The sequence below is a fragment of the Talaromyces stipitatus genome, genomic scaffold, assembly GCF_000003125.1.
Source record: "Talaromyces stipitatus ATCC 10500 scf_1105507295541 genomic scaffold, whole genome shotgun sequence".
Classification (NCBI taxonomy): domain Eukaryota; kingdom Fungi; phylum Ascomycota; class Eurotiomycetes; order Eurotiales; family Trichocomaceae; genus Talaromyces; species Talaromyces stipitatus.
In genome coordinates, this window is record NW_002990115.1 from 237,694 (window position 1) to 260,745 (window position 23,052).

General features: G+C 47.6%; 9 protein-coding genes across 16 annotated transcripts, besides 2 other annotated features; 4 read left to right on the top strand and 5 right to left on the bottom strand.

The window, feature by feature from the left end:
- Positions 1 to 73: 73 nt before the first annotated feature.
- Positions 74 to 172: a sequence feature (CT-rich).
- Positions 166 to 2,794, top strand: TSTA_024180 (UTP-glucose-1-phosphate uridylyltransferase Ugp1, putative). Of its 3 annotated transcripts, XM_002479474.1 has the most exons (3): positions 166 to 305; positions 719 to 936; positions 1,068 to 2,794. In XM_002479474.1, the coding sequence occupies exons 2-3, from the start codon at positions 832 to 834 to the stop codon at positions 2,529 to 2,531; spliced, it is 1,569 nt and encodes a 522-aa protein (XP_002479519.1). In that variant the 5' UTR covers positions 166 to 305; positions 719 to 831; the 3' UTR covers positions 2,532 to 2,794. The 3 variants fall into 3 exon arrangements, with proteins under 3 accessions (XP_002479519.1, XP_002479520.1, XP_002479521.1); XM_002479475.1 differs by having other exon boundaries at positions 719 to 2,794; XM_002479476.1 differs by lacking the exon at positions 166 to 305 and having other exon boundaries at positions 666 to 936.
- A 251-nt stretch (positions 2,795 to 3,045) lies between these two features.
- Positions 3,046 to 5,952, top strand: TSTA_024190 (C6 transcription factor, putative). Of its 2 annotated transcripts, none has more exons than XM_002479477.1 (6): positions 3,046 to 3,431; positions 3,498 to 4,106; positions 4,166 to 4,317; positions 4,373 to 4,549; positions 4,623 to 4,967; positions 5,021 to 5,952. In XM_002479477.1, exons 1-6 carry the CDS (start codon positions 3,201 to 3,203, stop codon positions 5,721 to 5,723), a joined length of 2,217 nt encoding a protein of 738 aa, XP_002479522.1. In that variant the 5' UTR covers positions 3,046 to 3,200; the 3' UTR covers positions 5,724 to 5,952. The 2 variants fall into 2 exon arrangements, with proteins under 2 accessions (XP_002479522.1, XP_002479523.1); XM_002479478.1 differs by having other exon boundaries at positions 4,178 to 4,317.
- Positions 5,953 to 6,168: 216 nt separating this feature from the next.
- Positions 6,169 to 7,273, bottom strand: TSTA_024200 (12-oxophytodienoate reductase opr, putative; the record flags this gene model as incomplete). Its single annotated transcript, XM_002479479.1, has 6 exons — positions 6,169 to 6,284; positions 6,394 to 6,605; positions 6,662 to 6,691; positions 6,757 to 6,875; positions 6,938 to 7,134; positions 7,168 to 7,273. The coding sequence occupies 6 exons, from the start codon at positions 7,271 to 7,273 to the stop codon at positions 6,169 to 6,171; spliced, it is 780 nt and encodes a 259-aa protein (XP_002479524.1).
- A 2,156-nt stretch (positions 7,274 to 9,429) lies between these two features.
- TSTA_024210 (MFS peptide transporter Ptr2, putative) lies at positions 9,430 to 11,540 on the bottom strand. The gene is made up of 3 exons (XM_002479480.1): positions 11,458 to 11,540; positions 11,049 to 11,398; positions 9,430 to 10,983 (listed from the first exon to the last, which is right to left on the bottom strand). The coding sequence occupies exons 1-3, from the start codon at positions 11,490 to 11,492 to the stop codon at positions 9,620 to 9,622; spliced, it is 1,749 nt and encodes a 582-aa protein (XP_002479525.1). The 5' UTR covers positions 11,493 to 11,540; the 3' UTR covers positions 9,430 to 9,619.
- Positions 11,541 to 13,919: 2,379 nt separating this feature from the next.
- On the bottom strand, positions 13,920 to 15,417 carry TSTA_024220 (cap binding protein). The gene is made up of 3 exons (XM_002479481.1): positions 14,895 to 15,417; positions 14,768 to 14,839; positions 13,920 to 14,703 (listed from the first exon to the last, which is right to left on the bottom strand). The coding sequence occupies exons 1-3, from the start codon at positions 15,057 to 15,059 to the stop codon at positions 14,230 to 14,232; spliced, it is 711 nt and encodes a 236-aa protein (XP_002479526.1). The 5' UTR covers positions 15,060 to 15,417; the 3' UTR covers positions 13,920 to 14,229.
- Positions 15,418 to 15,606: 189 nt separating this feature from the next.
- On the bottom strand, positions 15,607 to 16,816 carry TSTA_024230 (integral membrane protein, Mpv17/PMP22 family, putative). Of its 2 annotated transcripts, none has more exons than XM_002479483.1 (5): positions 16,495 to 16,816; positions 16,381 to 16,435; positions 16,214 to 16,319; positions 15,851 to 16,146; positions 15,607 to 15,781 (listed from the first exon to the last, which is right to left on the bottom strand). In XM_002479483.1, the coding sequence occupies exons 1-5, from the start codon at positions 16,503 to 16,505 to the stop codon at positions 15,764 to 15,766; spliced, it is 486 nt and encodes a 161-aa protein (XP_002479528.1). In that variant the 5' UTR covers positions 16,506 to 16,816; the 3' UTR covers positions 15,607 to 15,763. The 2 variants fall into 2 exon arrangements, with proteins under 2 accessions (XP_002479528.1, XP_002479527.1); XM_002479482.1 differs by having other exon boundaries at positions 15,841 to 16,146.
- A 327-nt stretch (positions 16,817 to 17,143) lies between these two features.
- TSTA_024240 (40S ribosomal protein S2) lies at positions 17,144 to 18,419 on the top strand. The gene is made up of 3 exons (XM_002479484.1): positions 17,144 to 17,479; positions 17,642 to 17,899; positions 17,950 to 18,419. The coding sequence occupies exons 1-3, from the start codon at positions 17,216 to 17,218 to the stop codon at positions 18,205 to 18,207; spliced, it is 780 nt and encodes a 259-aa protein (XP_002479529.1). The 5' UTR covers positions 17,144 to 17,215; the 3' UTR covers positions 18,208 to 18,419.
- Positions 17,256 to 17,315: a microsatellite.
- Positions 18,420 to 19,571: 1,152 nt separating the features above from the next.
- On the top strand, positions 19,572 to 20,722 carry TSTA_024250 (uncharacterized protein; the record flags this gene model as incomplete). Its single annotated transcript, XM_002479485.1, has 2 exons — positions 19,572 to 20,027; positions 20,089 to 20,722. Exons 1-2 carry the CDS (start codon positions 19,666 to 19,668, stop codon positions 20,720 to 20,722), a joined length of 996 nt encoding a protein of 331 aa, XP_002479530.1. The 5' UTR covers positions 19,572 to 19,665.
- A 454-nt stretch (positions 20,723 to 21,176) lies between these two features.
- Positions 21,177 to 23,051, bottom strand: TSTA_024260 (opsin, putative). Of its 4 annotated transcripts, XM_002479486.1 has the most exons (5): positions 22,532 to 23,051; positions 22,400 to 22,466; positions 21,861 to 22,345; positions 21,670 to 21,804; positions 21,177 to 21,614 (listed from the first exon to the last, which is right to left on the bottom strand). In XM_002479486.1, the coding sequence occupies exons 1-5, from the start codon at positions 22,675 to 22,677 to the stop codon at positions 21,533 to 21,535; spliced, it is 915 nt and encodes a 304-aa protein (XP_002479531.1). In that variant the 5' UTR covers positions 22,678 to 23,051; the 3' UTR covers positions 21,177 to 21,532. The 4 variants fall into 4 exon arrangements, with proteins under 4 accessions (XP_002479531.1, XP_002479532.1, XP_002479533.1 ...); XM_002479487.1 differs by having other exon boundaries at positions 22,400 to 23,051; XM_002479488.1 differs by having other exon boundaries at positions 21,177 to 21,804; positions 22,400 to 23,051.
- Between the last annotated feature and the right edge of the window lies 1 nt (position 23,052).

Consider the following 23,052-nt stretch of genomic DNA (forward strand, 5'->3'; position numbering starts at 1 on the left):
CTCCCCTATTTTCCTCTGGCATCCCAGGAGCTCTGTGGTCCAAGCTCCCAAAGTGGGAATAGCCCGTCGTCATTCCTCTCCTTCCCTCTCATCCCCTAATCCCCTTCTCCTCTTCTCCCCTTCTTATTTCCCTCTCTCTCCCTCTCTTCTTCTCTTCATCTCTTCATCTCTCGCTCAATTGTTTCTATCAACATACTGTGCTACAATCGTTGATCTGCTCATATTCATCATTTAATCCCTTGTCTCTATTTCCAGCTGCTTCTACCCGTGGCCAAAACATTTGTACCCCCACCAACCTTTCCAAGGTAAGCTGCATATTCTCTATACCGTCTTTTTGCCTCCCTGTCTAGCCCTCCCCTCCAGACCGAGACATTATACACAAACACTTTCAAGCGGTGCAAGAATCCCAAATCCAATCAATTAATTGTTCGATGGTATCGCCGCACAAATCCTCGAGACACAGTTGATTGTCCTTTCGTGTGGCAATACCCAAAGAAAGAAACTGAGGGACCTTGTGTTGCCATCTCCCAGTTGAACGAAGCCAAGCCATGTTGTCATCATTATTTTATCTGAGCTTGGTCGACAGCCTGCCGCTTTTTGCCCCGCTTTCACCACCAGTCGATCTCTCCTTTTGAGGCCCGTGGTTTCAACTGTCTCTGTTCGTTAACTTTTCTTGTTTCAAAGCTAACTGAGATTTCTTCTTCTTCTTTTCGTTCAGGTAAATCAATCTACCGCCGTTTATTCAATCCCTGTACAGATCAGTCGAGAGCTTGAGTAGCTCCGGATCCACGTTTCCTACTTCAGAGATAACAACAAACAAGAGCAACAACTATGGCCGCGAAAGCAATTCCTTCTCACTTGAGAGCCCAGGCCGAATCTGGCGCTGAAGGTGAAAGTTTTCAGCGCAAGCATCATGGAAAGTCTCAATCTCACATGGTATGCATGTCAGCTTCTGGTCTTATCTCTGCAAATCGCCCATCTGGAATCGCTGTCCTGAAGCGTGCGCAAATACACGCAGGATGACTTTTCAGGACGTCATTGAATCCAATACTAATGTGTAATGATAGGCTTTCGAGAATGCTTCCACCAGCGTTGCTGCTTCCCAAATGCGAAATGCCCTGAACGCTCTTGCCGAGACCGTCGAGGATGGTGCCACCAAGAAGCGCTTCGAAGCTGAGATGGACAACTTCTTTGCTCTCTTCCGTCGTTACTTGAATGACCGTGCTAAAGGCAATGTCGTCAACTGGGAGCGCATCAACCCTCCCCAGCCCAGCCAAGTTGTTGACTACAACGAGCTTGGAAACTCCGCCTCCGTCGAATTCCTCAATAAACTCGCTGTCCTGAAGCTCAATGGTGGTCTCGGAACCTCCATGGGCTGCGTCGGCCCCAAGTCCGTCATCGAAGTCCGTGAAGGCATGTCTTTCCTTGACTTGTCTGTCCGTCAGATTGAGTACCTCAACCGCACATACAACGTCAACGTCCCCTTCGTTCTCATGAACTCCTTCAACACCGACGATGACACACAAAACATCATCAAGAAGTACGAAGGACACAACATCGATATCATGACATTCAACCAATCTCGCTATCCTCGTATCCTCAAGGATTCATTGCTCCCTGCGCCCAAGAGTTTCAACTCTCAGATTTCCGACTGGTACCCACCTGGTCACGGTGACGTTTTCGAGTCCCTCTACAACTCCGGAATCCTCGACAAGCTCCTTGAGCGTGGTGTTGAGATTCTATTCCTTTCCAATGCTGACAATCTTGGCGCTGTCGTTGATCTGCGCATCCTCCAGCACATGGTGGACTCCAAGGCTGAATACATTATGGAATTGACCGACAAGACCAAGGCTGACGTCAAGGGTGGTACTATCATCGACTACGATGGCCGTGTGCGTTTGTTGGAAATTGCTCAAGTTCCCAAGGAGCACGTCAATGAATTCAAGTCGATTAAGAAGTTCAAATACTTCAACACCAACAACATCTGGATGAACCTCCGCGCCATCAAGCGTGTTGTCGAGGAGAATGAGTTGGAGATGGAGATCATCCCCAATGAGAAGTCCATTCCCGCCGACAAGAAGGGCGAAGCCGACCTTTCCATCATCCAACTCGAAACAGCCGTTGGTGCCGCTATCCGTCATTTCCGCAATGCTCACGGTGTCAACGTACCTCGTCGCCGTTTCTTGCCTGTCAAGACCTGCTCTGATTTGATGCTTGTCAAGTCTGACCTTTACAGTTTGCAGCACGGCCAGCTCGTCATCGACCCCAACCGTTTCGGCGGTGCTCCCATCATCAAGTTGGGATCCGACTTCAAGAAGGTCTCTGACTTCCAGAAGCGCATTCCGAGCATCCCACGTATCGCCGAGCTTGATCACCTTACCATCACTGGTCCTGTGAACTTGGGACGCAACGTCACTCTCAAGGGTACAGTCATTATTGTTGCCACTGAAGGTAGCACTATCGATGTTCCTCCTGGCTCTATTCTCGAAAACTGTGTCGTCCAGGGAAGCTTGAGAATCTTGGAGCATTAAACATGTATCAAGTGATTTGTGATTCACCAATACTCTGTAAAATCATTCTTACTCTTCTTTCCATGCGCTCCCAGCTATTTATCATATCATGTTTATCGCGGCATTACTCATGCTCAGCGATGTGAGTAGGGTGATGTTAGTGGAGTTGGATGTTGAAGTTGTCATTCGTGTTGAGAGTGATAATAGATACTACGCAAGGAGGAGAATCAGCTGTTTAGTCTCTTAGCTTACTTTTAATAAACGAACAGTATACATATATTTGTGCCAGTGATCTCTATAGATATTGCAAGTGTATCCCTACACTAAATGTTGTCGACACTATTCCTTTGATGATTCCAACTGACTCATGAATCATCCCTGCTGAAGTAACTGAGTAGACGACTGACTTGTTTTCTGGTGGAAATGTTTTCCTGTGGCTGTGGTGCTTTCCCGTTGATATCACCCCGACGTCATAGGGCGAGACCTCAGAGTTCGTCGACAACCTCAACTTAATATGAATAAACTATCATTACCTGAGCGCGACATTATCTGACTGACTGTATCGATCTATCCACATACGAAAGCCATACTGCTCCTTGCCACTCTTCTCGGTTGAAGAGTGTCCCTTTAAAGGGCTACTTTAACGACGCTTGCGGAACACGCAAGCATGCGTTGACACCAATAACAGCTATGAGCTCAGCACAAAATGATCAGCAACGTCAGCAAAATAATTCTGGGGCGAACGATCAGGATGGTGATGCGCAGCTAGGTGGTGGTCAGAGCACCTTCAGACCGATTGTGCCAGGCCCTTCGTTCCCTGATCAAGGGGTGCCAACGGCCGGTACGAAACGGACTATGGGAGCAAGTTGGAAGAAGAGAGTGTCGACAGCATGTCTGGCATGTAAGAAGTCGAAACGAAAGGTACGCACTCCCTTTTCCCTTTACGGTATGTCTATATAGTAATACTCATGGTGATGCATTGCTTAGTGCTCTGGGACTCCTCCATGCGATAACTGTCGCGCTCTTCATCGAGAATGTATATTCGACGAGTCACTCGATCAACGGCGGCGCGTTGCTGCCAAACGAACAGCCGAAGAATTAGAGTATCACCGCGACATGCTAAACGATCTGTTCAAGGTTATCCGGACAGCAGATGAGAAACAAGCGCAAAGGTTGTTAGAACTTATACGAAGCGATGCGACCCCGGAAGAGATTCGTCTATTTATAGATGAAGTTCTCGTTCAACTGCAAACCTTTGAACCATCCAGTAGAGCGAAACGAGAAACGACGGCACAGCTGAAAGAGCTCAGAAGTCAAGCAAATATGCAAGGATCAGCGCCTTCTTTTAGACGTCAGGTTATGGATGTCAATTTCTTGTGTGTTATCCCACCTATCGCGGTCCCTGCGAGTCCGTGGACGACAGTGACCGATGACGACGCTTTCGTCTCGCATTTGATTTCTCTTTATTTCACGTGGGATTATCCTTTTTACTCGTTTTTGGATTTGAATGTGTTGATCAATCACATGAAGTCGAGGGATTTGAATTCACAGTATTGTTCGCCTTTTTTGGTGAACGCGTTGCTGTCTCATGCTTGTGTTTGTCTTTCCCTTCTAGGATGCCTTTTTGGCTACAACATGCTGATGGCATATGGTAGAGCTACTCAGAGTACTCGGAGGCATACGGCATACCAGGAGATATCACCAGTAAAGGCTCCAAGTTTCTGAAAGAAGCTGAGAAGTGTTTGGAGCAACGAAGCGACGATGTCAGTCTCTCCTCATTACAAGGGACAATGATTCTATATGAAAGGTATGTCCTGGCGCCTCCTATCGGGGTCTCATATTTACTGATTGGTATTGCATAGATATTCGATGACTGGTCAGGATGATCTGGGATACGCCATGCTCTATAAAGCCATCGATATTGCGGAGCAATTGGGATATATAGGTGGTGAAGGACAGGATGTTGATCTTAGTCATACTTCCAAGGACTTTTACAACTCAGCGATAAAAACAGTATGGGGGTTGTTTCAACTTGATACGTCAGTCACTCTCGCCAGTGCATTTACAGCTTGCAATTCAATATTCTAAGAGGTTTTACTGAAACACTACTAGGGTCGCTCATACTGGATTCCTTAAGCCCTGTCGCATCAGAAACGTACGCCTCTCAAGAACGCCAGCACTCAGCATAGAGCGAGATTCAGATTACTGGTCTCCTTATCCATCTCAGAAACCGCCCCGGAAAGCCTACTTTGTCACCTACTTTGATAAAGCGTGTACATTGAGTGAGATTGCGAGGGATATTTCCATTACACTTTTCGCCGATGAAATCGTTGACGACAAGGAGCGACTCTCCGCGGCAGTTGACTCGTTGTATCAGAGGATGAAAAGGTGGCACGAGAGTCTTCCATATGAGTTTCATATGTCCAAGAAGCCCGCTCCTCATATTCTTCTCCTTCAGTAAGGTGGCCAACATCCCCTAGCAATAGATATAGGAAACTAACGGAGAAAAGTATACGATATCACACTATTCTTATCAGCATGTTCAATTGCCCTCGAGGACATAATGATCAGGATAGATCAACGGATTTGGGAACAGCAACTGTAGCAACAAGATCCCAAATGCCCGAAGGTGGCGAAGACCCGGCATCAATAGCGACATCATCTGCACGCGCAATCGCTAAACTCATCCGGGTCCACCAGGAGGAATACGGAATAAGCAGGTCGCACGTCTTTGCATTATATGCGGTGAACCTGGCATTATTCCTCTTGCTGGAATACGATACCTTTGATATTTCAGACCCAGATTGTGTCTCCTTGACGTCTGCATTCTCGATCATCACCACGAGGTCTATCCTTGGTCGTGAGGTTCGATCTATCTTCCGTCGATCGGTCAGTAAAAAGAAATCAGATGGCGAGTCGAGATGGGAACAGCTACCCGAGGGTCTGAGGGAGATACTAGAAGACGACCCCTTCGAGACATCTGGTTCAGAGGCTGATCATGATGGACATGATGGCATAAGCGACGAAGCAAACCATGAAGGAAATACATCTACGACGACAACACCCCTATCACCGACAGAAGAAGATAGACGAGTGCAAAAACTAAAGAAGAATCGAGGTCCCCAGGAAGGATCAAGGGGGTTGTGTGAGATGTTGTGTCGATATGAGACTATGACTTTGGGACGTGATGATCAAGTTACGGGGAAGAAGTAGTGTAGATTTTTGTGTGATAGATTAGTGGTCAATGTTCGCACTTGAAAAGATTTGTAATGATGATGGATGTGTTCAGGATATGTAGATGAATTGAACTTGGGCTTAGGGCTTTGAGATGGGTCTCGCCATCTAATTGGTGGGTAGTTATTTTAGGGCTAGGAGCTTGTATTCCCTCTGGCTATATGTGCATGGCTTCAAGTTATTTAACCATCAATGATACGATTAGTTCAAATATACATAATTCAGTTGAGATTATGACTTGCAACATAAGGATTACAGAAATGACTCCGCAACACTAGGCCAATCGTTGTAGTTCTCACGGGGTTCTTTTACAGACCATAATGAACGGCATTGCCCTGGTTGTTCACAGAGAATGGAATTCCATTCTTGATGCGATGAATTACATCCTGACCGTGTCACTTCATGAACGTCCGACCGAACATGATCATATCGATCTTCCCTCCTTTATCAGTCTGTCTGCCTCGCCAACGGTGTAGTCATTGTTAGCCATAAGTTTGGAAGGACTACCAGGAAACTTGACAAGCTTTTCAAAATCGATAACTGGATTATAACCCTCAGGAATAGGAAATTTTTTTGGGTCAGTTAACTCGTCCGAAGAGATCTCCATCAGATGCTCCACGACGACAGAAGGTAATGATTCCTAGCCTACGTTTGACCATTTCATTGATCAAGTAGGTGTACACCTCTTTCATCTCATCAAAGTCTACCACAGAGTCATTCAAGTAATTGGTAGGGCAGATCTTGACGCAGATAGCCTCTGGGCCGTCAAAACCCTCGGTAATGGCATCGATTGTCTCGAGGATGAAGCAGCACCTATTCTCGACTGTGCCGCCGTATTTGTTTGTTCGCTTGTTGGTGCGACTGATCAATTCGTCAGGAAATTATTCATACGCGGAGATCTGAATATAAGAACTTACGAATTGAGAAATTGTTGAGGCAGGTAACCACTGCTCGCAGGGACTCGGTTAATGTTCTCTTGCTTTGACCTTATACATAGGTAAAAGATACACACCCTTGAGCCAACAACTCAATACCATCAAACCCAGCTTTTTTGGCTAGACTGCAAGCATTTCGATATGTTTCAAAGATTGTTTTCGGGTCTTTGATGGCGTGGACATTGGCCATATGTCCCTACATTACACGCACCAAATAGATTAATATCATGGCTTGAAGGGAAAGCCGTTTGTACGCACAGGCCGCCCGGGTAAGTCACGATACTCTCCTGCGTCTACTTTGATGGAAGACGGAGCTATGACTTGAGCATTGTACTCCTTCGCAATGGACATCTCATCGTGGGCACAACGACCCGCATGCCAGGTCTGGAGAAACATCTTGCCTCCGGCTTCGTGGACCGCGTCGGTCACCATTTTCCAGGCCGCAGCAGGGCCATCTATGATCATAACAAAGGTATATTTTCAATCACTACCAGTCCAGTCAATGGAAACGCTTTCGGAAACAATGAAACTAGTGCCTAGTGCCGTCTCTGGCCCTATCAGTGTAGTGTTTGACTTGTGCAGGTCCGAGTTCATTGTCATCAATGCCTCGGTTGCGGGTCATGGAGCCTATGACGACCCGGTTTATCAAGTCGAGACGGTCACCAAGGGTAATAGGATCCAAGAAACTGGACATTTCGAAGTTCACGAAGGTAATTCCGTGAGAGGAGGATGGTAAGCACACTTTGAGGGTTAGTCGAGGCATGGGAGCTTCCCTTTATATCGCTCTCGCAGTTATATGGGTCGCATATCTGTAGCCTAGTTGATAAGTTCAACATTCGTCTACCTTCGATGCCTGCTGAGGAATAAGACGGATGACAATTGACCGGATCCTAGACAGTGATGAGAACCATCTATCCCGCACATCCCTAAACTCTCACCCGACTCCCATCCAATGACAGCGCTTATTGTGCAATGTGAAACCGCAGATGAAGACTCCAAGGGCATGTTGTCAATGTCGCAAAGTGAAACGCAAATGCTCCAGGCGTGGGCCCTGCGAACCCTGTATCCCGTGCCAGTGAAAGCACCTACAATGTGGGTTGGAACTTGTAGGAGGACAACGTGAGACAAATCATCGTCCGGCCGAGAACTCGTTATCTTCAAGACTAGGCCAAACCGTGAGCTCCGATGACCTAGGCCGAACGCATCAACACACTTCCAGGCATAGGATAGACTTGCCTCCGGATCTAGCAATATCTCTTGTCGAGCACTATCTCGGGGAGATTCATGACCGAACCCAGAGTATTTTCGATGCAGCAACACTGAGAGCCAAAAGTAAAGGATAGTGACATAAGCAGCACGCTACTATACACCATTGCGCCTTGGGATCCAAGTTCTCGGTGGACCCAGAGAGACGCCATCTCGAATTGTGTCTCACAGAAGCTGCCAAACGCTCATTGCAAGCTGAACTAGAGAATATCTGCATCGAAAATATACAGACCTGTATGATACTAGCAAACCTGAGTGCTGGGAACGGCCACACCCAATTTCAGGCCCTCTACCTTCATAAGTAGCCCTGCTGACGAGTATTCCACAACGACACTAAATTCACAACCAGTTAGGAGTTGCTAGTAGCATGACTGAGATCCTGCGCCTAGACTCGCCCCATCCAAATGCTCCGTTCATTGACCAATATACTTTGCCCATGGATGAACTCACATTTCATTCTCTACTACCCGGCGCCGAGCAGTGATTGAATATTACGTGGAAGCCCGGCATATGGGCCCAATTAATCAAACTGGCTCGTCACCCTGTGCCAATCCAAGACCTCAAACACCGCATTGCGAGCGGAGAGGGGGATAGCAGCATATTTGACACTGAATTGGAGAACCTTAAGCACCAACTTGAGAGTTGGAGTCAACTGCTTCCACCGGAGATGCAGATTGTCAATTCAGAACCTGATGAGACAAGACCAAAATGGGTTCGGTGGAGCTTTCGTTGCTCTACATCTCACCTATCACCATTTCTCAACTCTGCTCTATTTTCGGTTCCTCGAGGGACAGAAGGGCTCATCGATGAGGCAGACAGTTCGGGGTATATCGCCCTGTGTTAACACCATGCCTCGTCTTTCAGAAGTCTACTTCACTTGTCTCGCTAGAGATAGGGATGCAGAGCCAACTGTCCAACCATTGCACACATGCCGGCTTTTTCTTCTTCTGTCTTGGTCCATAGCCTTCTCTTCGGTGAACTGGAGGACCTTCACACTGCACGTCAAGAACTCAAGACAAAGTTTGAGGCGCTCATAGATTTTCGGAATTATTGGCCCGCTACGGTAGCCATGGTGACCTCGTCTCCTGTCCCCAATATTACCGTCGCCAAGCTGACTGACCTCTTGCAGATTGATCGTTTGATGACGTCTAAAGTCTCTATCTTCTTTGCACAGAATCTCATAGGTTGGATGGGTGGATGGTAAGGTACCTGCTGGAGTATTCTCTCGACCTTGGAGAGCGCAATCTGCCCCCATCAGCATTTCGGATACGGAAATAGAATCAGAGAGTATGGTATCTAGAACTCGACATCTGCAGAAAAATGGGCGGTATACAGATTTACAGTCTTTGACTGGGTGAGAATGGCTAAAGCGAGGTTTGCCCATGCCCTGTGATGGCGATTTACTTCCAGCTTGCATTGAATAGTCTACGGCGCAAGCGACATGCTCAACTTTATATCTAAAAGATGGATTCGAGTTAATTTTTGAGAGTCACGAATAAAGAGGTATTATTTATTTAGAGCTAAAACTACCTGTCTAAAGAATAGTATGGTTTACTAACAAGCTCTGTGGTTGCAGGTAGCCTTATACGCAGTAACTTGATGCCGCTATTAAGGTATCAACGTACAATGGATTTGGCAGTAAACAAGTCCCTTTGATCATCCCACATGATTTGTTTACTTCCTCTCAACAGTCTCGTCCTGGACAGGAGGATACTCATCAGCATCCAAGGCGTTCATCTCCTCTTCCTTGTCGTTCAAATGGCGGAAGACGAAGAAGAAGATGACACCAGCGCTGAAGGAAGCGCAAGCCAGACCGACAAACATCCATTGAATGGCAGGGTCGTAGGCAACAGGAGTCAAGGCCTCACCGATGGCAGAGCCGAAAGCGTTGGTCAAGAGGTACATTGACTGAACAAAGGACTTCATGGTAGGAGGAGCCTTGGTGTAAGCATACTCGAGACCCGAGACGGAAGCAAAGATCTCTGAGATACCAATGAGCATGTAGGCGGGGGTTTGGATAGCGATGTGGATGTGGTTTCCCTGAGCGACTCCGTCGACCATGGAAGCATCACAGAGAGGAGCCTCGTAACATGGACCGGCTTTGTAGATGTAATACTGAAGAACGGCAGCGTACACCATGGCCAAAGAAGCAACGATGAAACCCAAGCTGATACGGCTGATGGGCTTGAAGGGAATGTGAAACTTGCGGAGAAGGGGATAGCCAAACAACTCGAGAATAGGAATGAACACAATAATCGAGATGGGGTCAAAGTTCTGCATCAGATCGTTGGGGATGCCGTGGCCCTCCATTTGGCCAGCTTGGGTAACGAAGTTGTTGGAGAATTGACCGTAGACAACCCAGTAAATGGGATAGAAAGCGAAGACCTGGCAAGCCACCAGCGCACGCTTGACTTCGTCGACGAAGTGGTCATCCCAGCTCAAGTTGCTGCTGTTACCATGCTCGGCCTGCCAGCTTGGCTTGGCAGCGTCCATGTTGAAGTGCTTGATCATCATACCCAGTACGCGGAATGCATTGGTAATGACGGAACCTTGTGGTGGGCGGACAATGTAGAACTTTCGGCCCACAACCAACACAACGGTACCAACCGCAAACATGCATGTGCAGAGAAGATAAGCGGTCCAGAAACCGACGTCTCGCTCCATGTAAGGAGTAGCCAAAAGCGACAGGGAACCAATGTTGACACAGCCGTAGAAGATCATGTAGATACGTTGAATGGTAACGGCAGGGTCAATGATCACCCGCTCGCCGTCGGGGTTGGTCTTGATGGCCATCTTCTTGCGAGTATATTGATCGGCAATCAAAGGAGCAACGTTACTCTTGATACCACCGGTACCTAGGCCAATGACAATAATGGCGACAATGAAGCCACCGAGGCCAGCACCATGCTCAAGGGATACGGGAAGGGAGGTGAACAGCAGGATGAAAAGACCGGTGAGATAGACGCCGCAGAACATAGCAATAGTCTTGTACTTGCCCAAGTACTGATCTGCGATGATGGCACCGAAGATAGGAGTGACTAGAAGGCGAATCATCATTAAAATTTGCAGACTTTGAGAGCGTCGCAAGAGAGTTGAGACTTACCGTAACACCAGAACTGGAAGAACGTCGAGAGACCGGTAGCACCCTGATGTCCCATACCAAGGGCACCGCGGCCCTGACTGCCGTCGTAAGGACGCTGAATGTAGTTCTGGAAGATACCAGACACGCCGTAGTAGGTGAATCGCTCACTGAGTTCGACCACGGCAACCAGCCAGGCGGACAGTGGCAGATTCTCCGCAACGTGCTTCAACCTCTGCTTCTCTTCCTCGGTGGGCACCTCTCCATCAGGAGTATCGAGAGGAGCCTTTTCGTTCACGTAGGGAAGGTCGCCTCCTGTGAAATCCTTGGTGGGATGCGCTACACCCTCCACATTGTCGAAGGACTGGTGCAGTCTGGGATCTGTTAGCTTCCATAGTTCGTTCCAAGCAGGGATGCGTGGGCTGCTACTCACTGTGCAACCTCGACCTCGTGGTCTGCGGCCGACATGGTGAGAAGAGTATGCTGTGTGTTTGTAGAGCCGCACCGGCTAAGGGCAAGCACAGGGCCGTTGGAGAAGAGAGAGAGGGATGAGGAGGAGATCAAGAAAGGGGGATCAGTGCCATTTTATCGGTTCATGCATAACGACGCATGCAACGCCACGCCACTGGAGTCGAAGGAGCGTGATTTTTTCTCTTCTTTTCTGCTTGGGTCCCACGATTGCAACCACGCGCACATGGCCTTATCTCGGACAATAAAAGAACTAGTCTCACAGTGAACTGGGGCAAACAGACAGGCGAATTGACTGTTCTCAGTGGGCAGAGAAGAGAAGAATCAAGAGATTTTCAAGAGTTCGAGCGGAGTCCATGTGACACTTGGCCGGATTAGGCAGTTGTTCCAGGGCGGAAGGAGCGCCAAGCGCATCGCGCCTTCCGCTGGTTGCTGCCGTCTGGAGGGACATCTTGGCGGCACTGATAAGTCGCTTGGCCAATGTAACCTTCATCTTTCCTCTTCCTTTCTCACACTTGATTCATCTCATGATCTTATCTCACTACATTCGATCTTTACTCAAGAATCCACGATCAATCAATCCAGGAGTCCTCTATTTCAAATACGCACCGATTGGAGTCATTGGAGCACAAAAATCCAATAAAATTGTACGTAAGATCATGATCGCCGGATCCACACTCACTCACAATCCACCGGAATGCGCCGTCCTCGAGTCGGAATTTTTTCAAAGGCTTAACCAGCAAATGCTACTCGCCAAGCTCTGCGAGATTTTTCTAGGGGCAAATCCCGGCTTCGTTATTTGTCAATTTGTCAACTTGGGACAATCAATTAAGCAGCGGCCTCTGGTCTGGTGGTCTGCGCTATCAGACAGCCCATGCAGTGGCATGCAGTGGCATGCAGTGGCATGCACGGATTATTCCGTCCCATTCTCGATAAGAGAGGGGCTTTTAGGTACGTAAACCAGACTGAGCCAAGACTCGAGATGCAAGACCGTCCCCAATAATATCGCCTTCTAGAAACCGCCAACGCACGATGCCCCTTGGCACAACAACGTTGGACCTGGCATGCATACCCCGGCCTTCGAGAAGACAAATCGACCTTCCTGATCTGATGTAGTTATCCATAGACTGGGGGTTGGCGGTTCCACATGTCCACAAGGGTGTTCTGTATTCGACCGTTCAAGTTGAGCTGACTCGGGGTATGGCAGATGCTCGCTCCCACAACCAGCAGTGCGATTCTCAACCCATCCTTTACCGAGGAAGATGTGTGGAATTGTCAGTTAGTGCTGAGTAAATGCTGACACTTACCTAACTAACTCATGGAGCTGGTATGGTTGCTTGATAAGACTGGGGAGTATGCAAGGAATTGCCCATGTCTTTACTTTCACATGCTGTATACTAACTAACTACTACTATCACCGACTAGCCATGGCACAGCAGGTTTCACATCTAATCATTCAGCTCGATAAGTCCACCGCTTAGCCACGGGAAATGAGGGCATCTTATCTCTAAACATTGGAAGAGATCTCGATCAGACCACGCCGAGATGGTAGGTTACATTATGTGAGATCCATCTCTAATTGACTGGTTCATATTGGTCGAGTCCAATCAAACCATGTCCGTGACATTGCCGATCACGCATAATGAATGCTTATTGGTACACAGCGAGCGACCCTGACTTACCCCTTTGCTCGTCAAATAACCTGGGGTACATCCACTTTGGTCATTTCGAGCTTGAGCTCCGGTTCAATAATGGGCAAACTGAGAAATTTTGTCATTTCAGTCCGGGTGACGACGGATATTATCTTCATATCGATATTTCCTGAGCGTACGCTTTCTTGATTAAAAAACGCTTAAGCGTCGACTCGGCATTGTTCGCAGTTCGCAAGGAAGAGCACAGCCTAACTAGTAACAACAGAGTTGGACTGGATTCCTCTTCTGACCATTGGCATTACCCTCGGCTATCTCAATGGAATGGCTCAGATACAGTTCAGTTAGGTACAACCAAATTGATGTCTTTGGCTGGTACCAGGGCACAGCTTCGCTCTGCCAGAATGACATGGCCAGAGCTTAGTGGAGGTACAGAGCTTAGTCAACTCGCTGCATGCGCTCTATTTTCTTTGCGAGGCGCAGCTATAACCCGTCCTTTTTCCTCGCTACTCGCTGCTTACTTACCGTAAGACTTGCTACTGCCCATCGGGGTGTAACGAGACTATGGTCACTACTTGTGGTACCAGGGTAGTACGAAGGTTCTACAGACACAACTGGACGTACTACGTCAAACTGGAAAAGAGTAGCAGGAACCTAGACAGCCTTGGGGACTCGCCCATTCCAAACCACTATTTGTCAATTCGCATCGCCTCCCTCTGCCAACATGTCAACATGTCAAAAGTAAGTAGTTCAAACCAACGTTTCATTACCTGGTAATACTGCGAGAGCGGTCAATTGCAATATTTCAATGTTCACTACAAGGGTCAAAAAAATGATGTAGAATATACACGCTGTTCCAGTTGCAAGATTCTTTAGGAAACACGAAACCGCCCCTTGCCAGGCAGGTACTGTAAAAGATTCAAATCAATGCAAAGATCAACTTGACAGGGAGAAACATCATTATCAATGCATGGTATCACTTTTTCTTTCTCCTCACTCCCCTCACTCCCCAGTACATCCCCAAACATCGTCTCATCATACCCACGGATATGCTCCTGTGTCAATCGTCTATGTTCGTCGATGTCCGTTTAAACAGTGTATTTAGCCTTGGCGCGTGTGCTACCACTGTGTGCGCTATCAGTATGGCCCGAGAACTCGACAACATCCGCCTCCTTCAAACGCAGCACTTCCTTGAAGCGACGTCCGATATTCTCCAGCACTTCTTTACCCTTAGCGGCAGAACGAGCTTCGGTGCTCTTGTCACCTGGAAGACTTTTACCGACGGTACGAGTCCACAGACCAATACGATAGAATCCCTTGCGAACATTGACAACCACACCCATGACCTCATTGTCATCGTCGTTTTCGAGCGTTTCACCAATGGCGGCGAGTTGGGCGTGGAGCCAGAGCTCGTCGATGGGGACAGCACGCTTGTCCTTGAAGGAGTAGGACCATTTACCGCCGTGTTTGTTCTGCTGGTCCTCCCATTCAGGTCGGATGCCCTTTTTAAATAGATGGTAGTCGGCCTTAAGACCAAGTTCGGAGGTAGGAGTGATGTTATTCTAGACAGATATTAGATTAGTGATGAGCTTTATGACTTAAGAGCTGAGTGGCGCAAGAACTCACATAGATACCCCAGAATTCTTCAACTGAGCTAAAAGTCACCACTTCCTTGAGAAGATCATTCCAGTTGTCACCCTATTTTATCACCGTTAGCCCTGTCGCTTATTCGTCAGCACATATGGAATCGCACCTTGCCACTGGGAGGCTTCGTGAACCACAATGTCCATTCATTCATCAAGGGATGCTTGACATTAAAGTTCTCAGGATCGTGGAAAACAGTAACAACGTCACCATTCTGAGCAGCGGGCTTCTCGTTAATCGCAGGAGCGGTGCCGTTCTCAGTCTCAGTCGCCATGATTGCGGTTGTATTTCGTAGTATTACTCCCGAATCAAAAAGGAAGATTCAGGAGGAAGAGAGATTGACGATAGATGAGAGAAAAGAGGAGAAAGATACCCTTCAGTAAAAGAGAAGGAGGGGTGGGTTGTTGCCTTCTTAGAGTGGGATGGGAAAGAGCGCAGGGCACCACACCACAAAACACAACCTCACAAACAAACAAACAGTCCCCAGTCGAGACAAATAAGGTCAAGAGAAGATAATCCTCTGCACCAGGCAGACCACAGATTGGCGTTATATGTGTATGGTATTGAAAGGCGCAACGCCTATTCGAGTGGGTGGATTTTGTAAAGGAATTTCAACTTTTGCCGTCGGGCCTTGTAATTCAGGATCAAAACTGAAGCAACTTTTTTTGGGGTTGGCCACCCAATCTGCTGCTGTCATTGGCTCACCGCCCGGGATTAACTCGGATTTTGCATGCCTCATTTACAATTTGTTATTTTTATATACTTCTACAAGAGTACTATTTTGATAGAAAAGAATCTGATTATTAAGAGATGAAAGGATTGAAAGATTAACCATTGCATACCAAACAAACCATCTATGTCTATGAAAGTTATGTAATTGACATTGCAACCAGACCAATATAACCCAATGTCCTGTCCCTGAACATATTTTCGCTAAATGTGACAAATATAACAATCAAGCCTTGCTGTTGACAAAGCTCAAATAACAGTTCCATCCTGTATGAGTAATATATTAGCACTTATCCCCGAAATATGCTGTCTGAGATCCAACTCACCCAAACTGACCACATTAACAACCAAAACCCGGTACTCCAGTGGCACAAGGGCAAAATTGCCCAATTGGACGGTTGACCAAACTCCCAAGTTCGTCTTATATGTGGGCCAGTAAGCCTTGCGCAACTTCTCCATAGGATCGGTACCTTCCATGATGGACATGGAAGACAAGAAACAGAACAAGTTGACAGGTGTGAAGAGGAGCTGATCGGCGGCGACACGAGCAACGACTGTGGCAGCGGTGCTCTTTAGGACAACGTGACGTTGGAGGACGCTGTACCAGGCAGAGGCGGCAGGACCGAAGATGGCTATAAATCTGCATGTCAGTAAAGCTTTCACAATGACAACAAGCGAAGCCAATGGGTATTTCCATACCTCCTCCGTAGAGAACCATGCGACCCGTTCGAGCATAATCATGCTTATCAAAACCCTTCCTATCAACAGCCTGCTGAGCTAGCACATCTCCGGCTCCGAAGAGTGTCTGAAACAACAAATTTTAGCATGCGCATGTCGGAACTCGCAATCAATCGGCCAGAACGTACAGCTGTGGTAATGCTCGAGGTGAGCAGTGGCCGCTGGGCCATTCTCGCGGCATACCTAACACATCATCAACAAATCTTGCCTGATGAGCAATTGCGGTCAGCATGGGGACCCACCAGCGCAACATTTTTGCTATGTGGTGAAAAGATCGACTGAACTGAAGAAGAATGGACTGGTAGAGGAACGACGAAAATATGTACTGATCTTATTTATTAATGAACATTGATGTATGTAAAATGAAAAAGAACGACAGTCAAAAATTGAAAAAAGGATGGGATGCCATGGAGCCCATGACGACAGATTAGTACGGAGGTGTCGATGGTAGGACGAGATAACACAGGCTAGGCCAGCCTGCGTTCCTCAAAGGCTCCCAGGGGGTGGAGGTAGGCCAGCCAAGTGCGCTGAAAATGCTGGAGATCTCACATCCACAGGAGAACTAAAGAGAGAAAATGGAGAATATCGCAGTGTAAAGCCAATCAGAGCATAAATCAACCGGGGCGGGACCCGGTGGATGGGGTCACCTGACAGTTTAGCCTTTTTTAGTCACGTTTCTTTTTTCGCCGTCGGTTCTTACATAAGCAAAGGTATTCCTCCATTTCGGGCTGTTAGGGCTTAGGGTTTCTCTGTCTAGGGCTTCCCGCCCGCTCGCTTAGACCCAAAGTCCGTCAGGCAATCTGACTGGTCGGCTGCGGGAGCCACACTAATTTGTATAGAGAGAGAGGGTAAAGTGGGCAAACCTTACAAAAAAGTTCGACATTCGACCTTACGAACGACAACCATCTCGACAATCCCCTCCCTTCGTCCCCCGGTCGACTATCCTTTCACATAACAGCAATCATGGCTGACGCTGCTCCTCGTCGTGGAGGTTTCGGATCTCGCGGTGACCGTGGTGGTGACCGCGGTCGTGGCCGTGGCCGTCGTGGTCGTCGTGGTGGTGCGAAGAGCGAAGAGAAGGAATGGCAGCCCGTCACCAAGTTGGGCCGTCTCGTCAAGGCTGGCAAGATCACCTCGATGGAACAGATCTACTTGCACTCTTTGCCCGTCAAGGAATACCAGATTGTCGACTTTTTCCTGCCCAAGCTCAAGGATGAGGTCATGAAGGTACGATTGTCAATCGCATGGATTGAATCAGGCTATACTCGCAATTGGACATGATGAAAAATCGAGGAAGTGGAAAATTGATCGAGGAGCCTGGTTCAAACAAGCGGAGATTCTCGCAGGGAGATATAAGAGCATGCGCTGATATTGTCAACCAACAAACAGATCAAGCCTGTCCAGAAGCAGACCCGTGCCGGTCAGCGTACCCGATTCAAGGCCATTGTCATCATTGGTGACGGTGAAGGCCACGTCGGTCTTGGAATCAAGACCTCCAAGGAAGTCGCTACTGCTATCCGTGCTGCTATCATCATTGCCAAGCTCAGCGTTTTGCCCATTCGCCGTGGTTACTGGGGTACCAACCTCGGTGAGCCTCACTCTCTTCCTACCAAGGAGAGCGGCAAGTGTGGTTCCGTCACTGTCCGAGTATGTTTCATTTCTGTTCCCTGTATATGAATTGATACTGATTATTACAGCTTATCCCTGCTCCCCGTGGTACCGGTCTCGTTGCCTCCCCCGCTGTCAAGCGTCTCCTCCAACTTGCTGGTGTCCAGGACGCCTACACCTCTTCTTCCGGTTCCACCAAGACCCTCGAGAACACGCTCAAGGCTACTTTCCTTGCCGTCGGTAACACCTACGGTTTCCTTACCCCCAACTTGTGGAAGGAGACTAAGCTCATCCGCAGCCCATTGGAGGAGTTTGGTGATGTCCTCCGTGAGGGCAAGCGTTACTAGATGTCTGGTTTTATGAGGGATTAAAAATGCATAACATACCTATTTCTTCTTTTCATTGTTTTCTTCTAATGCCGGAGCATGACACCTTTTCTTTGATCTAAAAAGAAGTCAATCGAACCGACCTGATTATGAAACGAAACGTAAAATCAGGCGGGGGATCGTAGCTTGATCTGTTAGTAATTATCTATAGAATACAAGCACTTGATCCTAATCTGCGCATCACAAATATATACCGGTACAGCCCTATATCTGCTACAGGAACAGTAGTCTATTTCTCGGAGTCAGCCCAGGTGAATTAGTAGGTAGACACTTTCGGGCACCTATCAACGTTTCAATAAACTAATTGGACATAGTACTATTGAACAACTGATATATCGAATTCCAGTTCGTCGCCTTGGTTCTCATTGGAAGCTGGTCAGTATAGTAGGGTAAGCACCCTAACGCAATGCACCCCTTTTGTGTAAGTATGGACTTGTCCATACAATACCTGATATCAGATATTCTTCAAGCACATGCCTTGCCAGCCGTTACGCAGTGCGGGCAGAAGTTCAGAGTAAGTCGAAGGAAACGCTTTATATCGAGTCTTCCATTTGACTTCCATTTCGGGAAATCAACATCACCAAAAGGGAAGGAGCCATTTTGTCTCTTTTCTTTTTGTCTGGATTATTCCTGCTCTTTGATCTTTGTGGGAAATCTTCTCTTTTTTCTCTTCTCTCCTTTGCAATTCTTTTGTCTGTCCTTAGGTGTTCATCATATCATTTAGCATCACGTCGTTAGCCTCATCCCTAAACACTCCAGCTAGACCATGTGCGCATGTCTCGACTATGCCTCAGAAGTTGTGCGCATCCCTTTTACGCGCATAACGCCTGAGTGAAGAGAATAATCTTTAGGTGACGATGAAAGCTATGATATTATCTTCTCTCACCCAACTCTCGCTGAGTCTTTCAGACTATCCATTCTTTTGTTTTGTCTTTCATTTAGTATTCCTTTTCTTCGCATTTCAGGAACTCGACGCGAGAATTGAGTTGGCCTTCGAGGCACCACGCAGGATACTCGCTATGGCCCGAGATGGGGGTCTCAAGAGATCAGTCATTCCAAGACTGAGTATGTCGCGTCTCAAACGGCACAATGACCGCAAATCTGGCTCCCCCATGTTAGGATTTGGAAGAACTGCTTCGCAGGAGAGAGGTAGGATGCATGTCTAGGCATAAGCCATTGACAAGAGCTGTTACTGAGAAAGGATAGAATCTGTGACGCTGTCTCGAGTTGAAACTTCGTCCCTTTCTTCGTTTGCAACAGGTGAGTTATCGACCTTGTAAACGGGAGATATATTTTTGACTGACATATTTCAATCAACATCAAGATAACCCTCACGATGACACCAATCCAACAACTCCAGAGACTCGTTCAGAGGTCGAAGTTCCAATCATTCATCGAAACTCAGTATCGGATCCAATAATGAGTCCAATTTTCCTAGGAGAAGATTTTGGAGCCTTACTTAGTGTTTCGTCAATCAGATCCCAAAAGGATCTCTGGATCGATTTGTGGCGGCATTTTGATCCTGGCGAGAAGGTCGTTCCTGTCGATGGGCAATACCTAACCTCCTTGAACTCCTTTGGGGGCCTCCGGCGCCTCAGGGTGACTGGTATGCTAAAGTCTTACCAGAAACAGCTGTTCCAGGCTATCTGGAAGATGGAGCAGCTTGAAGATCTTCAACTGCGAATGGCCGAAGAACCTCGTGTATCATCACAGCTACCCTGGCGTCTCATAGAAGAAGGATGGGTACCTAATGCGGAGGGAACTCATGCTGGTCTCTCACCGTACGTCTCTTATTCAAGAACAATTGAAATGATTCCAGATCTGACAGAGAGTCTCATATAGGGGCGACGGCAAAGGACGCATCAAGAGACAATACGGAAACGCCGAATACTTTGACAACTGCGTCATCGAATTAGCCAAACCGAAACTCAACCCCGATTACCCAGAGTATGAAGCGTGGATGTCACGACTCCTCCCTATCGTCCACCTAACCCTGCGCGGGTTTGTGGTTGATGCTATCCCCTTCTGCAGCTGCTTCGACGGGCAGAAGTTACGTTCGATCACGTTTACAGACTGCATTGACGCTGGGTTTTGTCTTCCATACGAAATGAATAACGTCCAGCTTCGTGTTGACTGTTCAAAAACTGCAAGAGCGGAGCCTATTCGACAGGTTGTGCCAGATCGAGAGCTGAAGCGCATCACATTGAAGGAGGGGAGGAAAATTGATGAATCTCCTGCTTCTTCGCCGACTCAGAGCGTATCTTCACGGTCCCGTTACCATAGGAAGCCAGATCCCTCTACATCTATTCCGCACCGCGTCCCTCTTCCGTCTCCAGCTCCAGCTCCATCTTCGCCTTCTTCTCCCTTTCCGTCGTTGATGCCGTCCGGTCAATGTTTGCGACAGCCTCGGTTCTCGATGCATTTCCATCGACGTGTGGTCAGTTCTGTTATTGAGGAGGATGAGGGGGAAGAGTAATACAGTCTTTTCTTGGAGGGGAAGACTTGGTATTTCTCCTTTTCTTTTGATATCCCAGATCCCTTTTGAAGGGATGCTGTTATGACTTTGATGACTTGAATGTATTATGACCATGCCATGAGAACATGCATCGATGGTAACATTATTCATGTCTCTGTTTCTATTTCCTTCTTTTTGTTGCTGGACTCGCCGACTTTTGAAAGTGTGTATTATACACATGAGCAGAGACAACTGACGCTTTTTCTGTAACATAAAAGCTACGAACTCTTCTTCCTAACATACGGAAGCTCCCTTGAAATACACACAATGCATCTCCTGCTACGCTAAAGTGCAGGTTGGTTATTGAATAATCCGTCATTGGTGGGATGGTTAGTTGTATGGGATTGAATTATTGAGCACCTGGGCAGTTAGGGTTAGGGCTAACTCTCGGGATTGTGTCAGGATACGAATTTACCCCATAGATGATTAATTCAATTCATTCTTTTGATCGGTAACTAGAGTAACATACTTTTCATAATTCATAGCCCGTATTTTCGATTAATAGTTGAATGGTTTTAACGTCTCGGTTGAAACAACACAGCATCGCAAGGTAGTCTTTAACCTTGATACTACAGCAAGTTTTGCATTTTTCCATCTCTCCTCCATGTACTTACGATTATACCGTCACATCGCGACTGGTATAATTACCAGACCATATCCTGACGTCGATAACACTGTTTTCGGTATCTTTCTCAAGTTTCAATAACTCTTCCCTTCAATGTAATGTCGATAAGACCCAGTATCGACAGCTTTCAGGAGCGGACATCTGATTTACACTCCGTCATTCTCGCCAACGCGAATTGCGCCTTCGTGGTTGATACCATTGGACCAGAAACCGTCGACAAAGAGTTGTCTAGAAAGCGTTAAGAATTTCAGCACTTCAACCAAGTTGAAGAGAAAGAGCTTACCCAGTCTCGCTACTATCATGACCCAAGAGCAACCAGTAGCCGAAAATACCCTGGGTCAAGATGTCATGGATCGCCCAAGCAACGGTTTCGGCATCTACACTGATGCGTTGGCTGAGAGGGGATGCAGCGAGGATACTATTGCGTGTTTAGTTCCGAGCTGTAACATGGGGGAAGAAAACAAAGGGACCTACATAGGATACAGCAAGAATACGAGCAGGTTAGCACCCGCAAACGAAGTAAATAATGCGCGGTGCTGGTCAGCTCCTCGACGCACGGATCGAGCTCCATTGACACCAACTTGGAAACCGACCGTCAAGAAAGCGATAATCGTAATCGTGTACCACACCCATCGGCGCTCATCATGCGAGAATGTAGCCGTCAATCCGGCAGCAAACATGATGAGATCGGCGGATATGGCAACGACAAGATTTGCACCATTCAATCCGCCTAGGAGGGCGATGTTGATGAGGATCAGAGGGGTGGTTATGATCCAGTTGAGATATCGCACCCAGAAGATTTGTCGGAGGTATTCTTGGTGGGTGTCCGGGACGTGCTTGTGGGGATGGTGGACGATGGAGTGTTTGTAGGTTACGCCTTCGCCGGTGGCCATTGCCAGGTAGGATAGGAATGAGACTGTTGTGATGAGGGCAGTCAGGGTGTGGAGGAGGCGGGATTGCTGTTCAACATCAGCATTCATGCTCGTTTAGTACTTCTGGGGACAACAATGTACCACTCTAACTCTGGCAGCGAGGGTGTAAAAGGCAAGAGCGGAAATTGCCATGAGGACGACGACGACCCTGAGCACTCGGTATCAATACCCATGGATCTCTGTCATAGACCTTTGGTATAGTGATTGACTCACCATAGTGTCCGCTTTCCGGTATCATGGATATGTTGAACGACAGGCCAGTCTCCCGGAATCACTGTCGGAATAGGACCGACGGTGGGAGTTGAGGTGGGCAATGTTGCCGTGTGCTTGAGTATTTCTTCCATGCCGGGAACAATCATTTTCTTCCTTTTGATCAAGGTGATGTGGTGAGAGGGGTGGACGAGTACAGAATAAAAATGAAGGATAAATTGGGAGTCTCATGTTATATAGTTAGACGAGGCAACATGACGACATCATCTACTTGGCTAGAGAGTACCCGCCACTCATTCTACATTCCTCCTCCCCCATTTGAGACTCTGATTCCTGTCACGAGGTAGTGCTCATGGCCCCCATGAGTCTCCGAATCCAGGCATCAGCATTTTTGAATTCGCTGATACATCCCTGGCTTCCCCCCACTGGACATGTATAGGGACAGCAAAAACCTGTTCTGTTGAGGAGAACATAAGATGGCCACCAATGGACGGATTGATGTCAAGAGTCAGTCATTTTTTTTC

Excerpts from the sequence above, each read along its gene's own strand:
- TSTA_024180 (XM_002479474.1), top strand. The coding sequence starts at position 832 with ATGGCCGCGAAAGCAATTCCTTCTCACTTGAGAGCCCAGGCCGAATCT. Across the intron at positions 937-1,067 it reads GAAAGTCTCAATCTCACATG|GCTTTCGAGAATGCTTCCAC; the intron begins GTATGCATGTCA and ends GTGTAATGATAG.
- TSTA_024240 (XM_002479484.1), top strand. The coding sequence starts at position 17,216 with ATGGCTGACGCTGCTCCTCGTCGTGGAGGTTTCGGATCTCGCGGTGAC. Across the intron at positions 17,480-17,641 it reads TCAAGGATGAGGTCATGAAG|ATCAAGCCTGTCCAGAAGCA; the intron begins GTACGATTGTCA and ends ACCAACAAACAG. Across the intron at positions 17,900-17,949 it reads GTGGTTCCGTCACTGTCCGA|CTTATCCCTGCTCCCCGTGG; the intron begins GTATGTTTCATT and ends TGATTATTACAG.
- TSTA_024230 (XM_002479482.1), bottom strand. Across the intron at positions 16,147-16,213 it reads CATGGTTCTCTACGGAGGAG|CCATCTTCGGTCCTGCCGCC; the intron begins GTATGGAAATAC and ends GCAGATTTATAG. Across the intron at positions 15,782-15,840 it reads TGTTAATGTGGTCAGTTTGG|GATGGAACTGTTATTTGAGC; the intron begins GTGAGTTGGATC and ends TTACTCATACAG.
- TSTA_024260 (XM_002479486.1), bottom strand. The coding sequence starts at position 22,677 with ATGATTGTTCCCGGCATGGAAGAAATACTCAAGCACACGGCAACATTG. Across the intron at positions 22,346-22,399 it reads TCGCTGCCAGAGTTAGAGTG|CAATCCCGCCTCCTCCACAC; the intron begins GTACATTGTTGT and ends GATGTTGAACAG. Across the intron at positions 21,805-21,860 it reads GTATTCTTGCTGTATCCTAT|TATCCTCGCTGCATCCCCTC; the intron begins GTAGGTCCCTTT and ends AACACGCAATAG.
- TSTA_024190 (XM_002479477.1), top strand. The coding sequence starts at position 3,201 with ATGAGCTCAGCACAAAATGATCAGCAACGTCAGCAAAATAATTCTGGG. Across the intron at positions 3,432-3,497 it reads GTAAGAAGTCGAAACGAAAG|TGCTCTGGGACTCCTCCATG; the intron begins GTACGCACTCCC and ends TGCATTGCTTAG. Across the intron at positions 4,968-5,020 it reads CCTCATATTCTTCTCCTTCA|TATACGATATCACACTATTC; the intron begins GTAAGGTGGCCA and ends AACGGAGAAAAG.
- TSTA_024210 (XM_002479480.1), bottom strand. The coding sequence starts at position 11,492 with ATGTCGGCCGCAGACCACGAGGTCGAGGTTGCACA. Across the intron at positions 11,399-11,457 it reads CACGAGGTCGAGGTTGCACA|ACTGCACCAGTCCTTCGACA; the intron begins GTGAGTAGCAGC and ends AACAGATCCCAG. Across the intron at positions 10,984-11,048 it reads CTTCCAGTTCTGGTGTTACG|TCACTCCTATCTTCGGTGCC; the intron begins GTAAGTCTCAAC and ends TTCGCCTTCTAG.
- TSTA_024220 (XM_002479481.1), bottom strand. The coding sequence starts at position 15,059 with ATGGCGACTGAGACTGAGAACGGCACCGCTCCTGCGATTAACGAGAAG. Across the intron at positions 14,840-14,894 it reads CGAAGCCTCCCAGTGGCAAG|GGTGACAACTGGAATGATCT; the intron begins GTGCGATTCCAT and ends GTGATAAAATAG. Across the intron at positions 14,704-14,767 it reads AAGAATTCTGGGGTATCTAT|AATAACATCACTCCTACCTC; the intron begins GTGAGTTCTTGC and ends ATATCTGTCTAG.